Here is a 19,065-nt window from a genome sequence, read left to right on the forward strand (position 1 = left end):
AGGCCCGGCATAATACAGCGTCTCCAGCGCTTACAAGAGGTCTTGTGCGGAAGTACAGCGCCACTTACAGGCCCGGCATATGTACTACAGCGTTTCCAGTGGTCTTGTGTGAACGGACACGTTAAATGAGCCGAATGCGTGTGAACGGAAGACTTTTTTGATAACGAATTTGGTCCGTTTGCGCTCCTGTGTAAATGGGGTCTAAAAAGAAAACAATGGTGCTCTAGGAGGAGATTCAGGTGATAAGGTGGGCGGGTGTTACCTTGGTTGGTTATTGGCTAATCAAAACGAGCCAAACGTTATGACATCATAAAGTGGCCAAAATCTGATCAGCTCATTTTCAGACGGGTTTTTATATAAATGGATCAGGACAGTTTTTTCCTGAAACTTGCAGAATGTCTTTACACAGAGGGGACACATGTTTATATATAAAGGACATGAAAAAGTGGATTTTGCATAATAGGTGACCTTCAAAAGGAATTTAAAGTCGCTACATTCACCACCAAAGCACTATGAATGTCGACAACTCAGCTTTCATTTATCTGTGTGTGGTGACCCTGGTTCCCTTCTCTTATTATCTCCCATCATATCATCCTGCATTAGAATAGCTTCCACATCTGCAGTGCATTCCTGCAAGGCCACGAGGTGACGAGAGCATCCAACGCCAGAATGACTCGGCAGGATTTTGTTTGCGCTCCCTCCATCCCCACACTCCAGCCCACAGACTGACTCACTGCTCTTTGGCTGAGGCCCAGTCTGTCTCAACTCCTCCTCTCCTCCCTTCTCTCCTCTCCTCTCTTCTAGTGCCTGTGATATGATGTGAATAGATGCTGACGCCGGAGGGCTTTCTGCAACACTGCTTTCCCCATCAACACAAATTCTGATCAGGGGAACGAAGGGTGAGAAGAAGGAAGGAAGGTGGAAGAAAAAGGATTGGAGTTTTGGAATTGTTTCCTCAGGTGATGGGAAGCTTAGAGATTTTAAAAGCTGATACGGTAGAAAATAAACGTGTGAAATAAGGATTTAGTGGGAAGGAAACTCACTGCTTTTAGATATTTAGATCAGCAGTGAACCACATATAATCATTTTATCCTTGTTAGCCTTAATTGACTTGAGCCATACTGTTCTCAAGGTTAAACTGTTTATCCTAGCAGGCATGAAAAACAATGTTGTTGCTAAAGTGAATGCCTCCCAACAACATGTATCCATACACTGACTACTACAACATTTTTAAAATAAATTCCTTCCTGCTGAGCGTAGAGTGTTAAAATTGGTATTACTCTCATGCTAAAGGAGACCATCTCTCTCTGCAAAATAACAAGTTATACTTTTCTTTCTTGTTTCGCACCTTGTTAGGAGGCTGTCATGGCATTTCTGGTTGGATGACTGTCCTTTTGTTGACCAGAAAATGGCTCCCCTGTCCACTACACCCTGACAAGCTAAAGTCAAGCTTTGAACAAACAGTCAACAAGGGTAAAAAAAACCAAAGGGTCAAAGTGGGACATGGGATTGAGTGGCAGTGGGTGACAATTCAATCTGAAACAAGTCTGCCTAATAAACCAATTACAGTTTCTGGACTTATCTCGTCGCCATTTCTACCATCTGATGTCATTCCAAACAGTCATATTCTTATAACCATTTGGAAATCCAACCGGATGCTATTTCTTTTGACACCTACAATAAAAAGCCTTGATCCAAACGGTGGGCAAACCTTAAAAATAATAATAAATGCCTTTAGAGCCAGATAACTTCTTAATAGAAGATTGCAATAGCACATTTTATATTATCCAGCGTAACTGTGCGATTACATCCATGCAGCAGTTTTATCAGATACACATCCTGGATCAGCAAATCCCTGCTGCTGTACTTTGACAGCTTCTTCTGTCTATATGACACACCCGGTGTGCAGCTACTGTAGGTGTCAAATGACGCAACAATTTGAAATATAACTGGTGTGTTGCACTGAAAAAAGAAAACTGATAGAAGAAAGTAAACTAAGTCAAAGGTGCAGAGAAGCGGCCTGATGCGTAATTCACTCATCAGCTAGTTAGACTGTCTTGCTCATAAGGCTAAAAGGAATGCATTTGAATTTTGTGCTCTTATCCATATCACGCACATTATGCATGGATGCAGATTGAAAGCCAGCATTTTTCTTCTTGAAATGTCAATGACATGAGGACAAGGAGTGGGATGCGGGAGGTCCTGCGTGTGTTGCTACCATTACTCTACATCTACTTCTTCCCACTGCTTTAGTTTAACTTTCTCTTTTTCCTCTTCCAAATGTCTCATTTGACTTTGCAGCTTCTCCTCCCCATCCCGACGTCTCTTGCGATGCAGTGTCTCTGCTCCTTTCCGACGCCGTGGCTCGAGGTCGTTGCGTTGGACGACGGTGCTTACTAAATGTCAGAGGCGGTCAAGCGCCTCCGCAAGAACACAACCCGCCCTTAAAGCTGCTGCCGGCCGCCTGTCCATCACATCAGCGCCGTCACAGATCATCGGCTTTGACGTTTAACCATTTCACCACTTTTCACTGTGACACATCACTAGCCAATTATATGATTGGCTCTGATGGGTACATGCTGCCTCTGTGAGTGGAGGGGACAGGGGACAGCAACCTCCTTAAGGTGAGGTGATTCTGCACTTTACTCGTCTTGTATCTCAGAACTTATTTGCAAGTGGAAACTTAATTGCTCGTCAGCCAAATAACAGCTCTTGGATATTAAATGTCCTGGATGTCGAACCAAGGAGAATTTTGAAAATGGTGCCAACTGTGTGACCACGTTAAACTTTTTTGATAGTTGAGATGGTAACATGACATTATAAACAGGAAAGAGTGGTGTGAGATTTATCCAAAGTGTTGTACTCAAATTACGTAACTTGCTTTTTCTGATGAATGTAAGCTGTGTCTGTCATAAGGCTTATCAAACCATCGCAGAGTGCGTGTGGAAATGAATTGCTTTTTTTTGCCCCCATTGTGTGTGTGTGTTGTGTGTGCGTGTTGTGTGTGCATGTCTTTGTTTGTTGGTGTGTGTGTGTAACAACCTGCTGGTGTAAACCTTCTGGTGTTTGGGTATGGTCACACCTGTGCCCCAGTGATGGGTAAGCCTCAGAGGAGAGTGACCCAAATAAAGTGTGTTAAGTAAGAGACCAACAGAGAGAGAGTGAGAGAGAGGGGAGAGCTTTTCCGTCACCTCCTTTGCCCTGCGCACATTTTTTCAGGCGAACAGACACAGTTGCCAAACAAAATGCCGTCTGTTTGCATACAGCATGACAGTCGGCGAAAAATTAACAGTTCACACAGGCAGCAAACTGTGACACTGGCCCCTGCTCAGAAATACACAGTAAATGTTGCGCCACAGCGAGTGTGAGGGCCTAATTGAGTAGAAAAAGAGAGTTGTGGCAAGACACATCGACTTAGCAGAAGGTCTTTTTTTCGTCATTTGCCGTTTCGTGCGCCCCTCTTACCTCTCTTTGCTGAACTTGAGTGAGTGGAGGATGGCAGGTCTCTTCTGCCTCAGGTTCCACAGGTGAACACTGTCGTCAGCCAGAGCACTCACCAGCGCTCCCTGTCAGAAAAGAAAAGGGGATTTCATTTTGAATTTCAGGATAGGTAACATTGTTGAAACACATGTAGGTAATAACTTTGGAGACTACAATAAGCATACCACATGCTCTCTTGGAGCATTACATGCATGAGTCTGACTGCATTCCCTGGAAACAGAATTGAAATCAGGCGGCTGTCTAACAGGTCACCACGATGATTCATCAGATGTATATAAGTCTATGTGCGCATGAAGGAAGCATTTAAAATGGTCTCCATCTCTGTTTTAAACTGCTGAGTCACAGACGCGCGCACACACACACACACACACACACACACACACACACACACACACACACACACACACACACACACACACACACACACACACACACACACACACACACACACACACACACACACACACACACACACACACACACACACACACACACACACACACACACACACACACACACACACACACACACACACACACACACACACACACACACACACACACACACACACACAGTAAATCAAACTTGCCATCTGAATCAGAAAGTGCTGCAGGTATTAAATACTGATAGCATGTTTCCAGCCTGCCAATTTAAACTTTACAAAATGCTTATGAAGTTTCCCTGTGGCCTCTAGGTTTGATGCTTGACATAAGATATTGACTTGACTGCATATTTCAATATTTAGAGTTGGATGTGGGTTGAGTCACATCTGTGATTATAAAAGAGGACAAACACAAACATCTGAATTCATTATTTCAATGCAAGATCTTTCAAAAGAGAACGTTTCTCTTGTGAGAATGAACTGAAATGTCTGATATTGCTGTTGAAGGGAATTTTATTTGGCAGGTATTTCGTAACAGAAAATATTATTGAACAATGCATTCAATTAAAAACAGCAGACGTATCAAAAGAACACACACACTATAAATACGTATGATTATATAAGATGGATTTGTTATATTTTACCTGGTGAGAGTCAAGTTATTTTATTTGGTATCTATTTTCATTTTGTTTGTCAAAAGGTATATAGACGTTTTAAAATTTAAAAAATGCACTTAATCACCTTTAAACACTGTTTTAAACTGAGCAAACATTCCTGTTCACATCAAAAGAAACGTTAACAAGACTAAAGAAGAGGGTTGACTAGCCATTTGGTGCCAACTTTTAATAATTAATAATACTCAAAACTTTAAAACACTATAGTACTCCTGATTGAGGATCATTAGCCATCAATGCTAATATCACCTGTCATTGGCTTTGAGAGAGAGGGCAGGACTTTAAGTGACTTTAGATGCCCCAGTCAAGTAATTCACTTTTTATTTAATCCAACATTTTCCCCTCATATTTATGTACCTCATTGATGAGAAACTGTAGCTGGATGACGGCTGCTCCACTCTCGTGTTGACAGTAGCACTCCACCCCTGGACGACCAAACCTGAAAGCATCTCTGTCAAGGAACACACAGTACCAGCAGAGCTTTGTTTCACTTTAACACGGTTTGTTTTTGGGTGTGTGTGTGTAGGCAGCCAAGTGGGCGCTGAATATGTATGAGGTGTTTCTCGAATGTGCAGCAGCTCAAAACAAGTGCCTCAGCATTTCAAGGTCATTTGTTCCTCGCTACACCTGACACAAAGGTCATGACTTCTGTTACTTGGTAACCTGCTTGGAAGGAAAATTGGAAATACACAGACATTACTACAGTCAACAAAAGATGGCTGGACCCTTTCTCGCATCCCATATATGTCTGAATCACATTCCTTTCTTAAAAATATTCAACACCTTTAAACGATACACCACATGACTTTGTTTTTGCAAGAAGCTTTTTATTTTACGGAGGTATATTCCTCAAATAAAAGGCACTCAAGAGCGAGTTACCCAAGACTACAGTTATTAATCCAGGTAGATCATTTCACTTAGTAGTATTGTAGACTAAAGAAAGTGCTTGCGAGGAAGAAATTGTCGAAAAACATTGAAATTGCTGCAGCGAAGGAAGAAAGCTTTCACAGGATTGTGGGGGAGAATTCAGATATTTAAATATCAGCAGAGAAGAGGTGGATATTATGTGAGCAGATGAGAAAATAATAGCAGGGAGGGAGAGCATATAGTTAAAGAGAGATCTCTGATAAAAGATGCAGAGGAGAGAGAAAAACATCCAGTTTGGGGTAGGGGGATAGAGGCTAGGTAAAAAGAGAGAGATGAGGGGAGAAGGGACTGACAGAGAATAACTGGATATTTTCCTGAGGAGACTGAATGGGTGAGTGTCCTGATTATATCCATTCATTCAGGGCTAAGGGTGGTGGGAGGTGATTTTTCATACAGGGGTCACATAGAAGTGTAACACCCTGGGGGCGCCGGCGCTATTGCTCATCATTAGTTAGTGTGTGGTCGTGTGTGTGTGTGGTCGTGTGTGTGTGTGTGTGTGTGTGTGTGTGTGTGTGTGTGTGTGTGTGTGTGTGTGTGTGTGTGTGTGTGTGTGTGTGTGTGTGTGTGTGTGTGTGTGTGTGTGTGTGTGTGTGTTAGGCTCTGTGTTTCTGCATAATAACCAACTATTGCCTGCAGAGGTTTCCAACTCAAATACAGTTTGAACTGCACGCCAATTTATGAATACAGAATACCGTGATATAAGACAGCTTCAACAATACAACCAAGATCTATAAAAGTGTATCATAACCTGGATAAAACATCAAATCCTGACACTAACACTAACGCATGTCCAAAGGGGAATCAGCATTATTACAATAGAGATAAGGAAGCTGGATGTCAATTTTCAAAAAATAAACCTTGAAGAAAACTAGGGATTGCTCTGGGTTTGAAAACTGTTGGGTTAAAACAACTAGTACACCACTCGATATAAAAGCAGTTCTACTCCATTGTTATGAGGAAATGCTAAATATTATTTCTATATTTAAATCAAACAGAATCCTATGAATTCACAAAGAAAAGTTATAAACCAGTGGGACAGAGAAGCAGAGAAAGTGATTGAAAAAAAAGAGACATTCCTTTGATTCGCCATTGAATAGGAAAAACCGCCTCACATACTGGTACTGACAGTAGAAGCAACAGAAACAACAGAACAAGCTGATCCCTAGAAATCTTATTCCAACACCAATAATCAAGTCCTTCTCCCACAGTGCAAAGTGCGTCTTCAGCACCTACTACACCGGCTCCACTGTCATTTATTAAGCTCTAATTCATGTGATCATTACCGAGGTGTGCTGTGACCATCTCAATGAATAAAGCCACAGCAATGCAGCATTACAAAACACCTCATTTCTCCTCAGCTAAAAGCCCCTTACTCTCTCTGTGCCTTTTTTCTCTTATGAATAGAGAATATAAAGGGTTTATAAATGAACAAACATTCTATATATTTTATTACTTCTCTTCTTCTTTTGCATAATATCTTCACTCTTTGGCTATTATTCAATGTATAGCTATATCTGACCGCAGGGTATCAGCGTGACACAGTGGCTTTTGTGCGGCATGGAAAGCGTCCCCTCAGCTCTTCAGGTGGATTAAGCTTTGCCCTCGCCCTCCTGGACAGGCAATTAAAGGACTTCAGCTCTGAGCCAGTGATGTCCTGACCAGGAGAAATCTACAGGCTCCACTGGATTTCAGACACTAATCCTTCAGTGAGATGGAGCAAACCTGAACTATGACACCTGGAGGGATGCACTAAGTCAATGATGATCTGAGCCGTTCCCTACATGACATCTAGCTTAGCCCCAAACATCATGAAACTTCTTCACCAGTCACTTTTCTGTAAGAAGTGCTCTCTCCCTCTGCTTGGCTTTTATTCAAAGATCTCTTCATGTATGGTTTAATCCAAATTGAGTTGAATCATGGAAGCCAATAACAGGAGGATATAGATTCTCCTCAAAAGTAAGTATGATCCATTTTCAGATGTGTGAATAAGGAGGTAGACGGCAACTGTCGAGAGAATAGGCTTTCTTCATTTAGCTTGCAGCTTCCTATTTTTGTTCAAAAAACACCTACAGTTAACTCCAAGGGGATCACTTGGAAATAACATTGTGAATAGTTAGTCATTAACAACAGGATCAGAAAATAGAAAAATAAAAGATGACATTATGATGGAAAATTCCTAGAAAGCTAACTCAATATTACATGCCTCCTGCTTAAAAGAGAGAGGAGCAGCAAGAGACAAGAAACGCTGTTGTTTCTTGTCTTACCAAAAACAGGACACCGGTTTCTCATATTTCATCCCAGCACAAAACTAGTTTTTTTAACACCAAGATAAGGTGCATTCAAAAACATCGCAACTCTGTCAATTTGTCAACCCTTGACCTGTCATTTCAGAAGTTCAGACTGTGACAGGTGCACTCAGCATTCAGCGTTAAGAGTTTAATACACAGCAAGAAATACAAAAATGAAAAGTACTCTGACTATAAGAGATGAGCTAAAAAGCTCACTTGACCTAAATGGCTGCAATCCTGCAGGATACTGCTGCCGGCTAAACTGTCACTGGGACACTGGTTAAAAATGTTCAAGTAAGAGAGTACAAGCTCTTAGATCAGCTCATTTAATGAGGATCGTGATGTATGATGAGCCTAAAAGCTGTAATTATGTTTCCTAATTATAATAATAATAATACATTCTGGATAATTGTTTCCGTGCTCAGAAGGGGAAAAAGTGATGAGAGAAAATAGAGCCTGCGTCATTACTATTCACCAAAACATAAGAGGTAGTTTACCACCTTGAATGTCAATTGCATTACTGATTGTACATTAAAGTGTTATCTAAATGAAAGAAAGATTTAAATAAACTTGGACAACCTAAATGTTAGTTTTTGTTAACCCAGCTGATGGTTTTTTGCTTGTAACATTCATACATGCCACAGAGCCTATAATAATAATAATAATAATAATAATAATAATAATAATAATAATAATAATAATAATACATGACACTTATATAGCGCTTTTCTAAAAACTCAAAGACGCTATGCAGTTCAAGTGAGGATGGTGAGGGCTCGGCGACAGTAAATTCCAACTCGCCGAGAATTTCTTAATTGAAAACTCCTTCCTAATGTTGCACGGCAACCAAACCGTTCAGTGCCACAGACGGAGACAGGGGAGGATTTAAGGATGTGCTTTTTAAACTGCTCACATTGCCTTCTTTCTGAGGAGAGGAAGCCACCCCACGGTACATTATCATGAAGCATACACGTTGGCACAGCTGTAATCAGAAAAGAATGCAAAGTAAAAACTGCATTTTGTTCGTTTTTCTGGTGGATGTTGGCTCAAAGATTAGCATAAGAATGCAGCAGGCCACAACGAGAATCCAATTGGAAAGAAGAAGAAGAATTTCACCAAAGGTACTTAGTAGTAGTAGACTCAATTTCTACATTCCTCTGTTTACATGTACTGAATGAAGAGATAGTTATACTTGTCTACCGTGTCTAAATGTTGTAAAATATTGTTATTTGGTTATAAAGTGTGTTTACAACCAATTGTTTTTTTTAAATATGTGCATACACTAAACTCAGTACATTTTGGGTCTGCAATTCAAACAAATATTTATCAAACATTCAATGCTTAGGTTTTTGCTGACCCTACATGTATTTTAAATTTGTGTTTAATTTCTATATATCTAACCTTTACCAAAATGTTTCTCTGTTGTCAATCAGAGTGTCTATAAGTTAATATAGAAAACATTTACAATAAATTGTCAATGTTTACAAATGGTTTGGTTATTAAAATATTTAAACATTTAGAATTTTAAATAGTTTTTACATGATAACAAAATGATTACAAAATGATCAATTAATTATAGGCTCATCATTGAACACAGGCTTGAGAATAATAAAACCTGTATAATATGCAGTGAAAATCGACCGTTTTGTCTTAAAAGTAGCACTCCGATTGTTATTTATTGGAATGTCCTTTCTGTCGCTCTCAACAGTGCATGAAAGCTTTTACATTTGTTTTTGTAAACCTCCAACACAGAGAAGCTATTTACCACTGTTGACTGTGTCCAAATGGGTTTCCTATAAAATACATGTTTCCTCTGGCAGTGTGTCTTTGCCTCGATTTCACACCGGGGCGCGAAAATAATTTCAATTTCTGTAGGTTGTTTTCACGTCATTGGCTTTTGACATGCTATAATAACATTTCAAAATCTTTCAGGGGATTAAAGAAAGACAAACAGGGAGAGACTCAAAGTGTTTATAATGAACATGATCCCACTCTTTAAAGCAAATGGAAGGTGCATTAGCGTGTGTGTTATTAATTTAATGCGTTTTCCCCACACTATTTCCTCAGAGACAACATGTTGATACACTAGGAAAAATCCTCCTACGCAGTTATTCATTTCTTTCAGAGGCAACAGTTTTTTGTCAGGAGAAAAGTAACACGAAGATGGAAATGAGAATAGAAAGCTTTCACATTTCTGGTCGAAAATCTGTACACGACCTTTCCTGAATCTTAAAATGACACGCATCACTTCACCGGGAAAGTTCCTCGACATCTCAGTTGCCAAAGTCACATTGTTTCCAGTGTTTTAACAAACATGACCCAAAGTCACGCTGCAGTGCCTCGACTCCATCCACATGGGACAGGCTCAGTAGAAGATGTGTCACAATCGCTGACAAGAGCATTTCTCATTCCATTTTAACCAAGCGAGGCCTGTATCTCGCTCTGCGGCCGCTCACCACTCTGCACCAACTCTAAAAGTGGACAGACTGACCGCAGGCAGCGATGAGAGCGAGACAAGACAGGCAGAGAGAGGAAGACAGGGAGCGAAAGCAGAAAGTGGGTCAGCTTCACGTCTTGTCAAGACGGATGAAATTTCCCCGAGATGTTCTGGAAGTCAAAGTTGACTGATAATTCACTTTTATATATTGCTACTTATTTATTTTTGTCAAAGCCACAGGCAACTTTCCTGACAAATAAAAAGGTGAGTCACTGGGTATCTGGCAAAGCAAAGTTGTCATAGAGAGAATTGGCTGGGTACAGTGGGGAACAGACTGCAGGTTTTATGAAACCACGTTATCCAGGAAGAGAGTTGATCCTGATAAGTGTAATTGAATAGGGATGAGCCTGTATTTCACTTGAGAGAAGGGTTGGCTTGCTGCTTGTCTGCTCACTTCAAACATGTCGTGCCTCTGTATATTTGGATGTCTGTGAGAGGAATAAATAGAAACATAGAGAGGATGCAGCGTTAGATGAGAATAGAAAGCTTCAGAAGGATGGGAAACAGAAGGAGGGTGGACAAACAACAGAAGCATATTTTAAAATGGGCAAGAGCGATGAAAACTGATGGCCAGGATAAGGAAATGAATGTGGAGAAGAGAAAACAGTAAATGAGAGAAGAGAAAAATAAGAGAAAAGTGGTTAATGGAGGATGAAGAGGAGAAGGAATAAGGGAGAGGCACTGAGAGAAAGAGCCAGAAAGAGCAAGCCTTGGAGCACTGAGTTGCTATGACGTTGGCCTGGAGTGACGTCAAAGCTAGCCACTCATACATCAGCCTCCCGGGGAGGAGGCGGGGCCTCGGGCCAGGCTGCTCTGGACCCAGAGACAGTGAGGCGATGCAACTGGGTGGCATGAAACAGAATGACGCAATGCAAAAAAAGTATTCATAGGGAAAATAGAGAAAGAAAAATACAGGAGGATAAGAGAGGAAAAATAAAAAGGCTTTCATATTTAAAAGAAAAGGATGAAACAATACAGTAAGCCTTGATAAACAACAACAATGCAAAGACCCCCACCGCAACCACTAATGACTCTACTCAGCTGCTATTCCACACATAATTCAGATCCCAATTAGTCCTGATATCCTACAAATCCACCTTGACCTCATCTACCGCCCCCCCCTGCCTGCGGCTGTTTATATCACATTTAAAGGCTGCTGAGGGAGCTGCACCTCCGTCGCCTCAGGCCATGATGCATCCCTGCACTCTGCTATTACCAAGCACTCACTCTACCGTCATAATGGAGCCTTTTTGTTGCTCTACCATGACTTAGCATATTCTCATCTCTTTTTTTATATAATAATAGCTTTTTGAGTGCATGATTTAAAAGAGATTATTATTTTGTACATGCCTTTTAATAGATCAGTTAATTTATTTTTGTGTTAAAACATTTCGTACAATCATTTCATATGTTTGGTCAAAACACACAGGCTTGGAAATGCATCAGATGAAATGCTCTTTATTTGTTCTCTCTTCACAGCACTGGAGAAATTAAAGCTTGTGTGCACCACTCCTTACAATGGTGACATGGTTTCTCGATTCATATGGAATAGTAGACATGCTCTGGACAGAGAGGGCATGGCATTTTTGGAGTAAAATTTGTAAAACGTCTCAACTTGAGCAAAAAATACCCACTAAACAGGTTTTCAGCTGTCGCTTAGCAACAGCAGGAACAATGACTAGCATCCTACCGAGGGGCTGGTGCACATTGCAAGATTAAAAAGCTGGTTGATTGAAGGCGGGTCTTCAACCTCTGACTTTCGGTGATTTACACATTGTAGCTCAAAGGACCCCTAAGACTTATTTGTGTTGATTCCCTTCCCCCCCCCCCCCCCTCTGGCAGAGCATTCAGGTAGCACCAAATCCATCAACGACAGAGAAGAGCGCGAGGGAGCCATGAGATTTACACTCACTCTCTTGAAAAAAATAACCATGGGTATTGTCATGCAATCATACTGAACTCAAGCAAACACCACACAAAGCACCGCTGATACACACCAAGGAAAAACCTAAAGTCGAGCAAACTGGTGCATTTTGTTTAACACAGTCCTTGTATAAATAATCTCCCTTGACAAGTTTGATTTATTACACAGGCAAACAATTAAACTGCGATGGGGCCGCTGAGTTTTTGTCGCTGCCTCGGCTTCCACACACACCTTGGTAAGCACTGCAACACACACACACACACACACACACACACACACACACACACACACACACACACACACACACACACACACACACACACACACACACACACACACACACACACACACACACACACACACACACACACACACACACACACACACACACACACACACACACACACACACACACACACACACACACACACACACACACACACACACACACACACACACACACACACACTATTGTTCCTGTCTTCATCTAGATGACATTCTTGACAATGGCAATTTGCTGAGGTGCACAGTTCAATGTTGCAGTATAATCCAAATCCATCCAAAAAATGTGCAGGTACAGTAGAGGGCTGGTTAGGAGCAAAAAAGAAGATGCTGTATAAATAAAAGTATTGCGCTGGAAGCTTCTGTTATTCTACAAAATGTGAGATTATCAACAGGCACACATGTGTTCCTAATGACGCTGCACAGTGCAGGATAAGAAGATTAAACAGATAGCTCTTAACAAAGTGATTAGGAAATATTACACAAACTAGCCACCATCCTCTAGGGCAGTTTTAGTCTTCCTCACTGACCTGTGAACAGCACAATGAGTCACAATCATGATACAACAAGAGCTATGTTTCCAGTTACTGCACACCACAATCACAACTCTATTAAGAAATATTGTCTATGAATTAGCGTGAGGCAGCGCAGGCGAGGCAGGCACACTGGTGATGCACAATTGTAACCCCCCCCCCCCATGCTGCAGGGATAATGTGAATTGTTGGTGTCTGGAGCCTGGCCAGCGCTGCCCAATAGCAGGGTGTTAATAACCCAGTGCATCATCTATTTTTAGCAGGGCAATTTAGCAATGAGCTACTGTACGAACACTGCGAGGCGAATATTTGAAAACAGATGAGACAGAGGAAGGGAGGAGGAACATAATAAAAAGGGAAATAGGTTTGGAAATGCACTGGCTGTACAGATCGAAGGCGGGAAAGAGGAAGGGGAGGGTGGGAGCAGAGGACGAGCGGGGATGAGATAGAAGCAGGATGGAGTAAAGAGGTAAAAAACCATGAGGGAAAAGAAAATGTTGAGTCAGCAGAACAGCTTGTGGCCAAACCCTCCAGCAAAAGCATGCATAGCAAAAGAGAGAATGTAGTGGGGATGAAATAAAACGGGACAGGAGGATGGAAGAGAAAGAGAGTGCGACAGAAAGATGAGATGGAAAACACATTAACTCCCCAAAGAGAGAGAGAGAGAGATACAGAGTGAATAGAGAAGAGAATTATTCAGGTTGTTTGACAAACCCAAATATCTTGGACGGACATGTTGTTGAAAGGGTTGTTTACTAGTCTCATTTCCAGTGTGTGACAGACAGAGGCTTAATAGAAATCATAAGTTTAGCCGTTGTGATAGCGATGCAAAGCCAGTTAAAGGATTATGTTCCAACAGGCGCGAGAGCTAAACAATGTCTGCAATTACTGCTCAAAAGGTGGCTGTAGTGTTGGTGTGGTCTGTTCTGATCCGCAGAATAAATCACCATTGTGTGCATTTAATAGTAGCAATGTGTGTTTGTTTTTTTACAGAAAACGATTCTCGTGAAGCCAAATTGAAGTAAATGACCTGTTCGGATTGAGTTGAATACGATTCACACAGATTGTGTATGTTTCATTCATTGATACATCCATATCTTAAAAAGTGCACCTAAAAATAAGCTGGGTACAAGGTGAGTGTGTATTAAACATGAGTTCTGGCCTGTGGACGAGTGCAAGGACACCGATTCCATCTGCTGCTAACACGCTAGCGCTCTGAGCCCCGCTTGGCCAATTACAGTCTGACCTGTGGTAGAAGTGGAGGCTCTCAACTCCCTCTGCAGTCTGCATCAAATCTGCCCTCAGTGATTTACAACTTTACTTAAGCCTCAGCTACACAGCCCAGTAACTTTAACAGCTATGAACCACAACCTTTTTCCTATTTTGGTATTTTTGCTCACATTTGTCAGTAAGAATATATACTAATGTATCACAATACTTAGCCTAGACAAATCAGTACATTATGTAAATAATAATAGAATTCTTTTTTTTGAATGTCCCAAGATACAGCAAAGGGGAGGAGACCAGCTACCTCTTGAATTTTAAATGGTCACTCTTTAAAAATGATATATACACACACTGCTACTCTTTTTACCATGGTGTACTTTAATATTTATTTTCTAAATATTTTAATAAATTGTTTTGTTCAACACAGAATTCCCACAAATGGGCCGAAACAAAATGCAGTGAGTTGTGCAAACATGTAGCATTACATTCAAAAAGTAAAGACATTACACCACCAGCAGCAAAGTCTTGGGAACAATTAATTATTTCCATGGTATACTTATTTGATATTTATTTTTGTTTACTTATTGTATTTTTTATTATTAATAGCCTGTTTTTATGTTTTAATATGTAAATCTATTCTGTTCACTGCACTATACTTCTGCTGTTGTAATAATGTACATTTCCCTGTTGCGGAACAAATACAGGAATTCTGACTCTGAGACCATCAGGGCTCAGCAGTGCCCCCCCCCCCAGCTGGACCCAATGCATGCTGCAGCTTGGTTTGGCACGGCGTGGCTAAAGCGGTCCAACCCTGTCTAATGGAATATCCTATCTGTGTCTGTGTGTGTGTTACTTTCCTGTAGAGAAAAAAACTTCACAAGTTGGCAACAATACTTGTACTCTGCTAGAAACCTTAACAGATACCATCTATCACGTTTCAAAGGAGATTCAGTCTGTTCAATCCGTCTCTTTTAGAGCCACACCTTCACCTGCTGGCCTCAGATTAAATCCCACCTGATCTCCTTTCCCCTGTTTTTGTCTTTCTCTGCTTTCCAATGTTCGTCATCCATTATCTGACAAGAATAAGAATTGAGAAGTCCAAGTAAGGGAGAGTAATGACTCATCACTAAATATCCCTTGTGTCTTCACTGATGTTGAAACTTAACTTATATTATATTAAACAAGGCTTTATTACTATCACAATACAGACAGATTATCAATATTGGTTTACTGCATTAGGGTTTCAAATACCTCTTTAGCTGCAACCATTACTCCATGTATCACTTTGACAAAACAAGTAACAGCTGTAAGAGTCTAAACGCTTAAAATAAAAGGCTTTTAAGTTCATTTTTAGATCGGCAATGCTTTTCATTGGTGTATAAACGTTGAATGTGTTATCCAACAAGAGACACGATATAAATGAAACATGAACAGCCAAATCTCTAAAGGGATGCTTGTTCCTTGCACCAATATCTCTTTCCTCTTTCTCACCTCACACATTTAGTCCACTGTTATCATTGGATTAGACATATTGAACATGCTCACGATAAAAACACAGCACTCCAATCTATAAACAGACTATCAGATGGTCCAAACAATAGGGTATGTAATGCCAGTGGAGCCCAGGAGAGGAGCTGGTGCAAAAATCATCCCTGACATCTGATCAAATTCCCCATGTAAACACAAGGTTTTACACTGATAACGGCTCGCTATTGGATATTGTGGATGGGAAGAGTGAAGAAGCAGTTTAAAGGACGGATAAGGAGGAAAAGATTGTACTTAATATATAAAATATGAAAATCATCTTCCCCCCCAATTACGATCAATGTCTACCTTACACGACCTTACATGGACTGAGACAAGACACCATAAGGCTCATGGAGTGAAAACAGGTATAATAATTTGAAAGACAAAACCCAAGTGCTTATTTAAAAATGAAAAGGGGGTGAAAGATTGAATGAGAAACATGGTTTGGCTAAATACAGAGAGAGAAGAGTGAGAACAGGGAAATGAAAATGAGAGAGGAAGACACAAACGACTGCAGGACTAAAAGTCTGTGACTGGGCTTGCTCCTGTCTATGAATAATGGATGTGTGGAATTGGAGCCAGCATATGCATTAAGATGGCTTTATGTATTACTTTCTCAAAGTGGTAGGAAGGAAAATGTTTTATTAGAATGTAACTTAATGCCAAATTAACCTTTAACACATTCACAGTGAGAGATCTTGGGTCTTTGTTTTAATACAAGCTCTAAAAGGCAATTAAATGCATCTGGACTGAGGAGCTTTCTCATTAAACACTAATCTAATCTTAATTAAAAGAGGGCCAGGTACTGTACTGTATTTTACTGTGCTGTTCCATAGATAAGCAGTTGTTGTAAGTAGTCAGAAACAGCAGCATTAAAATTAATGTTACCATATCAATAACGCTAAACATGTTTTACAAACCAACAAAGCCATTAGGCAGTTCCTGAAGCTAGCCTCATTCCCAACACTATCTCAAAGCAAGCAAAGTGTGTATGTGTGTATATGTGTGTGTGCTCTCTTGTTTCTACATCCTTCCTCTACCCAGACCCAAGCATGCATCCACACGCACGCTCTGGCACTGATATCAAACAAATCTTTTCTAAAGGTAGGACCACGGGAGATTAGCCACCGTTGGCCTCTAATGCGTTTCAATGTGCCAGCCAATGCAGAGCCAGGCCCTACTTTCAAGGACAGGCACTTGTAAGCTGCCAGCGCAGCAAGAGTCAGTATACTGCAGCCGTGCAGTAACACTCCATCGACTCAGACCCCAAAAAGAAGTGTGTGTTTGCAAGAGACTTTTAATCTAAAAATCGGTGCATAGAAATCGTGTACCAGGGAGCAAGCAGGATAAACTTGGTCTTTCAAGGATCTTTCACGGAAGGATTAGTTAGATGTTTGCCATTTAGTGTAATTAAGAAGGTCAATTGAATCTTGACTCAACTAGAAGAGGAAACAGTTCAGTCAAGGGAAAAACGTACCAGATCTCTGATTTATGTACAAAATGTTCTTGACAAAAAAGGAAGAAATTACTAAATATATTGCAGAAATACAGCAACAGTGTCTATGGATTTCTTTCTGATGGATTGAGCTATCTATACAGCACTCCCTGCTGGCATGAATTATGTTGTGTCTGCTTTAGGACTAATTAGGCACACCGATGGTACATTGTATGGTTGTCACTTTGCCAATAGCACGCCGGAAGGGCGCCTTGCCAAAAGTGTCATGCAGCATATCAAATATTAATCGGACTGCTGTCCTCTGCTCTTTGATAAATGCAAGACAGATAAGGGCCAATATAAACCCATACCAATGGACTGGAGGCTGTGAACTACAATATACACACAAGCAATGCTGTGTTGCATTTTGTGAGGCATCTCCACACACACACACACACACACACACACACACACACACACACACACACACACACACACACACACACACACACACACACACACACACACACACACACACACACACACACACACACACACACACACACACACACACACACACACACACACACACACACACACACACACACACACACACACACACACACACACACACACACACACACACACACACACACACACACACACACACACACACACACACACACACACACACACACACACACACACACACACACACACACACACACACACACACACACACACCAGTAGGGAAGATGTCCTTCAACCAGAGGACAGAGGTTGCGTTGGTGAACGTCTGCCCTGCTGATCCGTCCTCTAGCAAGATGCCGATTCCCTGACAGTCACACAGTCAGTGAAAGAAAAAAGTGACAGAAATAAATATATTTGTAAAGTGTGAAGAACAATTTCCAAAAAGATTGATCAAAGGAAACGAACTGTGATTTTCAACACACTGCACAAAGTGTTAAGGATTCATTAAGGTGCTTTATTTTCGTTTAAACATGACGTTCAAATTAAACCCGCCTTAATAGCTGCGAGGGTTCTCATAACGCAAATGTGTCCACCCCCAGCACAACATTTAAGACTCTGCAGACTGAACTTTTGAACATGTCCTCCAACCCAAACCCTCAACCTAGTACCGACAGAACTGTGAGCAACGTGGATCTGTTGACCAAACGTCTGTTTTCATTTGGCATATATCCTGGCCCTAATAATGTCTTGCAAATGTGATGGCAATCTGGCTTCATCTTTAGTTTTTTTTATATTAAGTCATGTACAAGAAGAAATGTTGGTCCAACGGTACCACTAGAAGTGAAATGATTAAGGAAACCATAAAACAATCACCTATATTTCATGGAAGTCAGGCCTCTTGTTTTTTTAGGTAGCTCAATATGAACTGAAGTATTGGTCATGGCGATATTTACATTTTTATAAGTGTTAAGGACCTTCTACAGGGAGTAATATTCTTTGATTATCTACATTATTATCAGAGACAGGTCATCTGCCTTAGATACAGCACATACACATCTTTAAATATGAACGAGCATGTTTTAATGGTGGAAATGATTTTATTGGTTTCTTATGGTCGCATATAGAAACAAAGGAGTACGACAGGGAGACAGACCAGGGGTGGATATCAGAGAGACTGATGGATTAATGCAGGAGGTGATGAATAAGATTGGATTTAGTAATTTGGGGCTGCAGAAAGAAAGGCATTCTGTCTGAATGACAGGATTAATAAAAAGAACATACATTCACACAGACAAACACACCGTGCACTTCGTTAAACCACAGCACTTTGATGACTCACTGGTCCATCTGTGCAATGTAAAAATGTGTGACACGCATACGCAGCACAGTGTATATCT

At 40.8% G+C, this 19,065-nt stretch overlaps 1 protein-coding gene across 5 annotated transcripts in view; it reads right to left on the reverse strand.

The window, feature by feature from the left end:
• Positions 1 to 19,065, reverse strand: part of stxbp5a (syntaxin binding protein 5a (tomosyn)) — a 91,351-nt gene that overhangs the window by 49,998 nt on the left and 22,288 nt on the right. For all 5 annotated transcript variants that reach the window (XM_079642795.1, XM_079642794.1, XM_079642793.1 and 2 more), the window contains exons 3-4: positions 4,915 to 4,996; positions 3,466 to 3,566 (exon numbers count right to left, since the gene is read on the reverse strand). In XM_079642795.1, coding sequence (XP_079498921.1) covers positions 3,466 to 3,566; positions 4,915 to 4,996 — 183 coding nt within the window. The remainder of the gene's footprint in view (positions 1 to 3,465; positions 3,567 to 4,914; positions 4,997 to 19,065) is intronic.

The sequence above is a fragment of the Notothenia rossii genome, assembly GCF_949606895.1.
Source record: "Notothenia rossii genome assembly, chromosome: 8".
NCBI classification, from domain to species: Eukaryota; Metazoa; Chordata; class Actinopteri; order Perciformes; family Nototheniidae; genus Notothenia; species Notothenia rossii.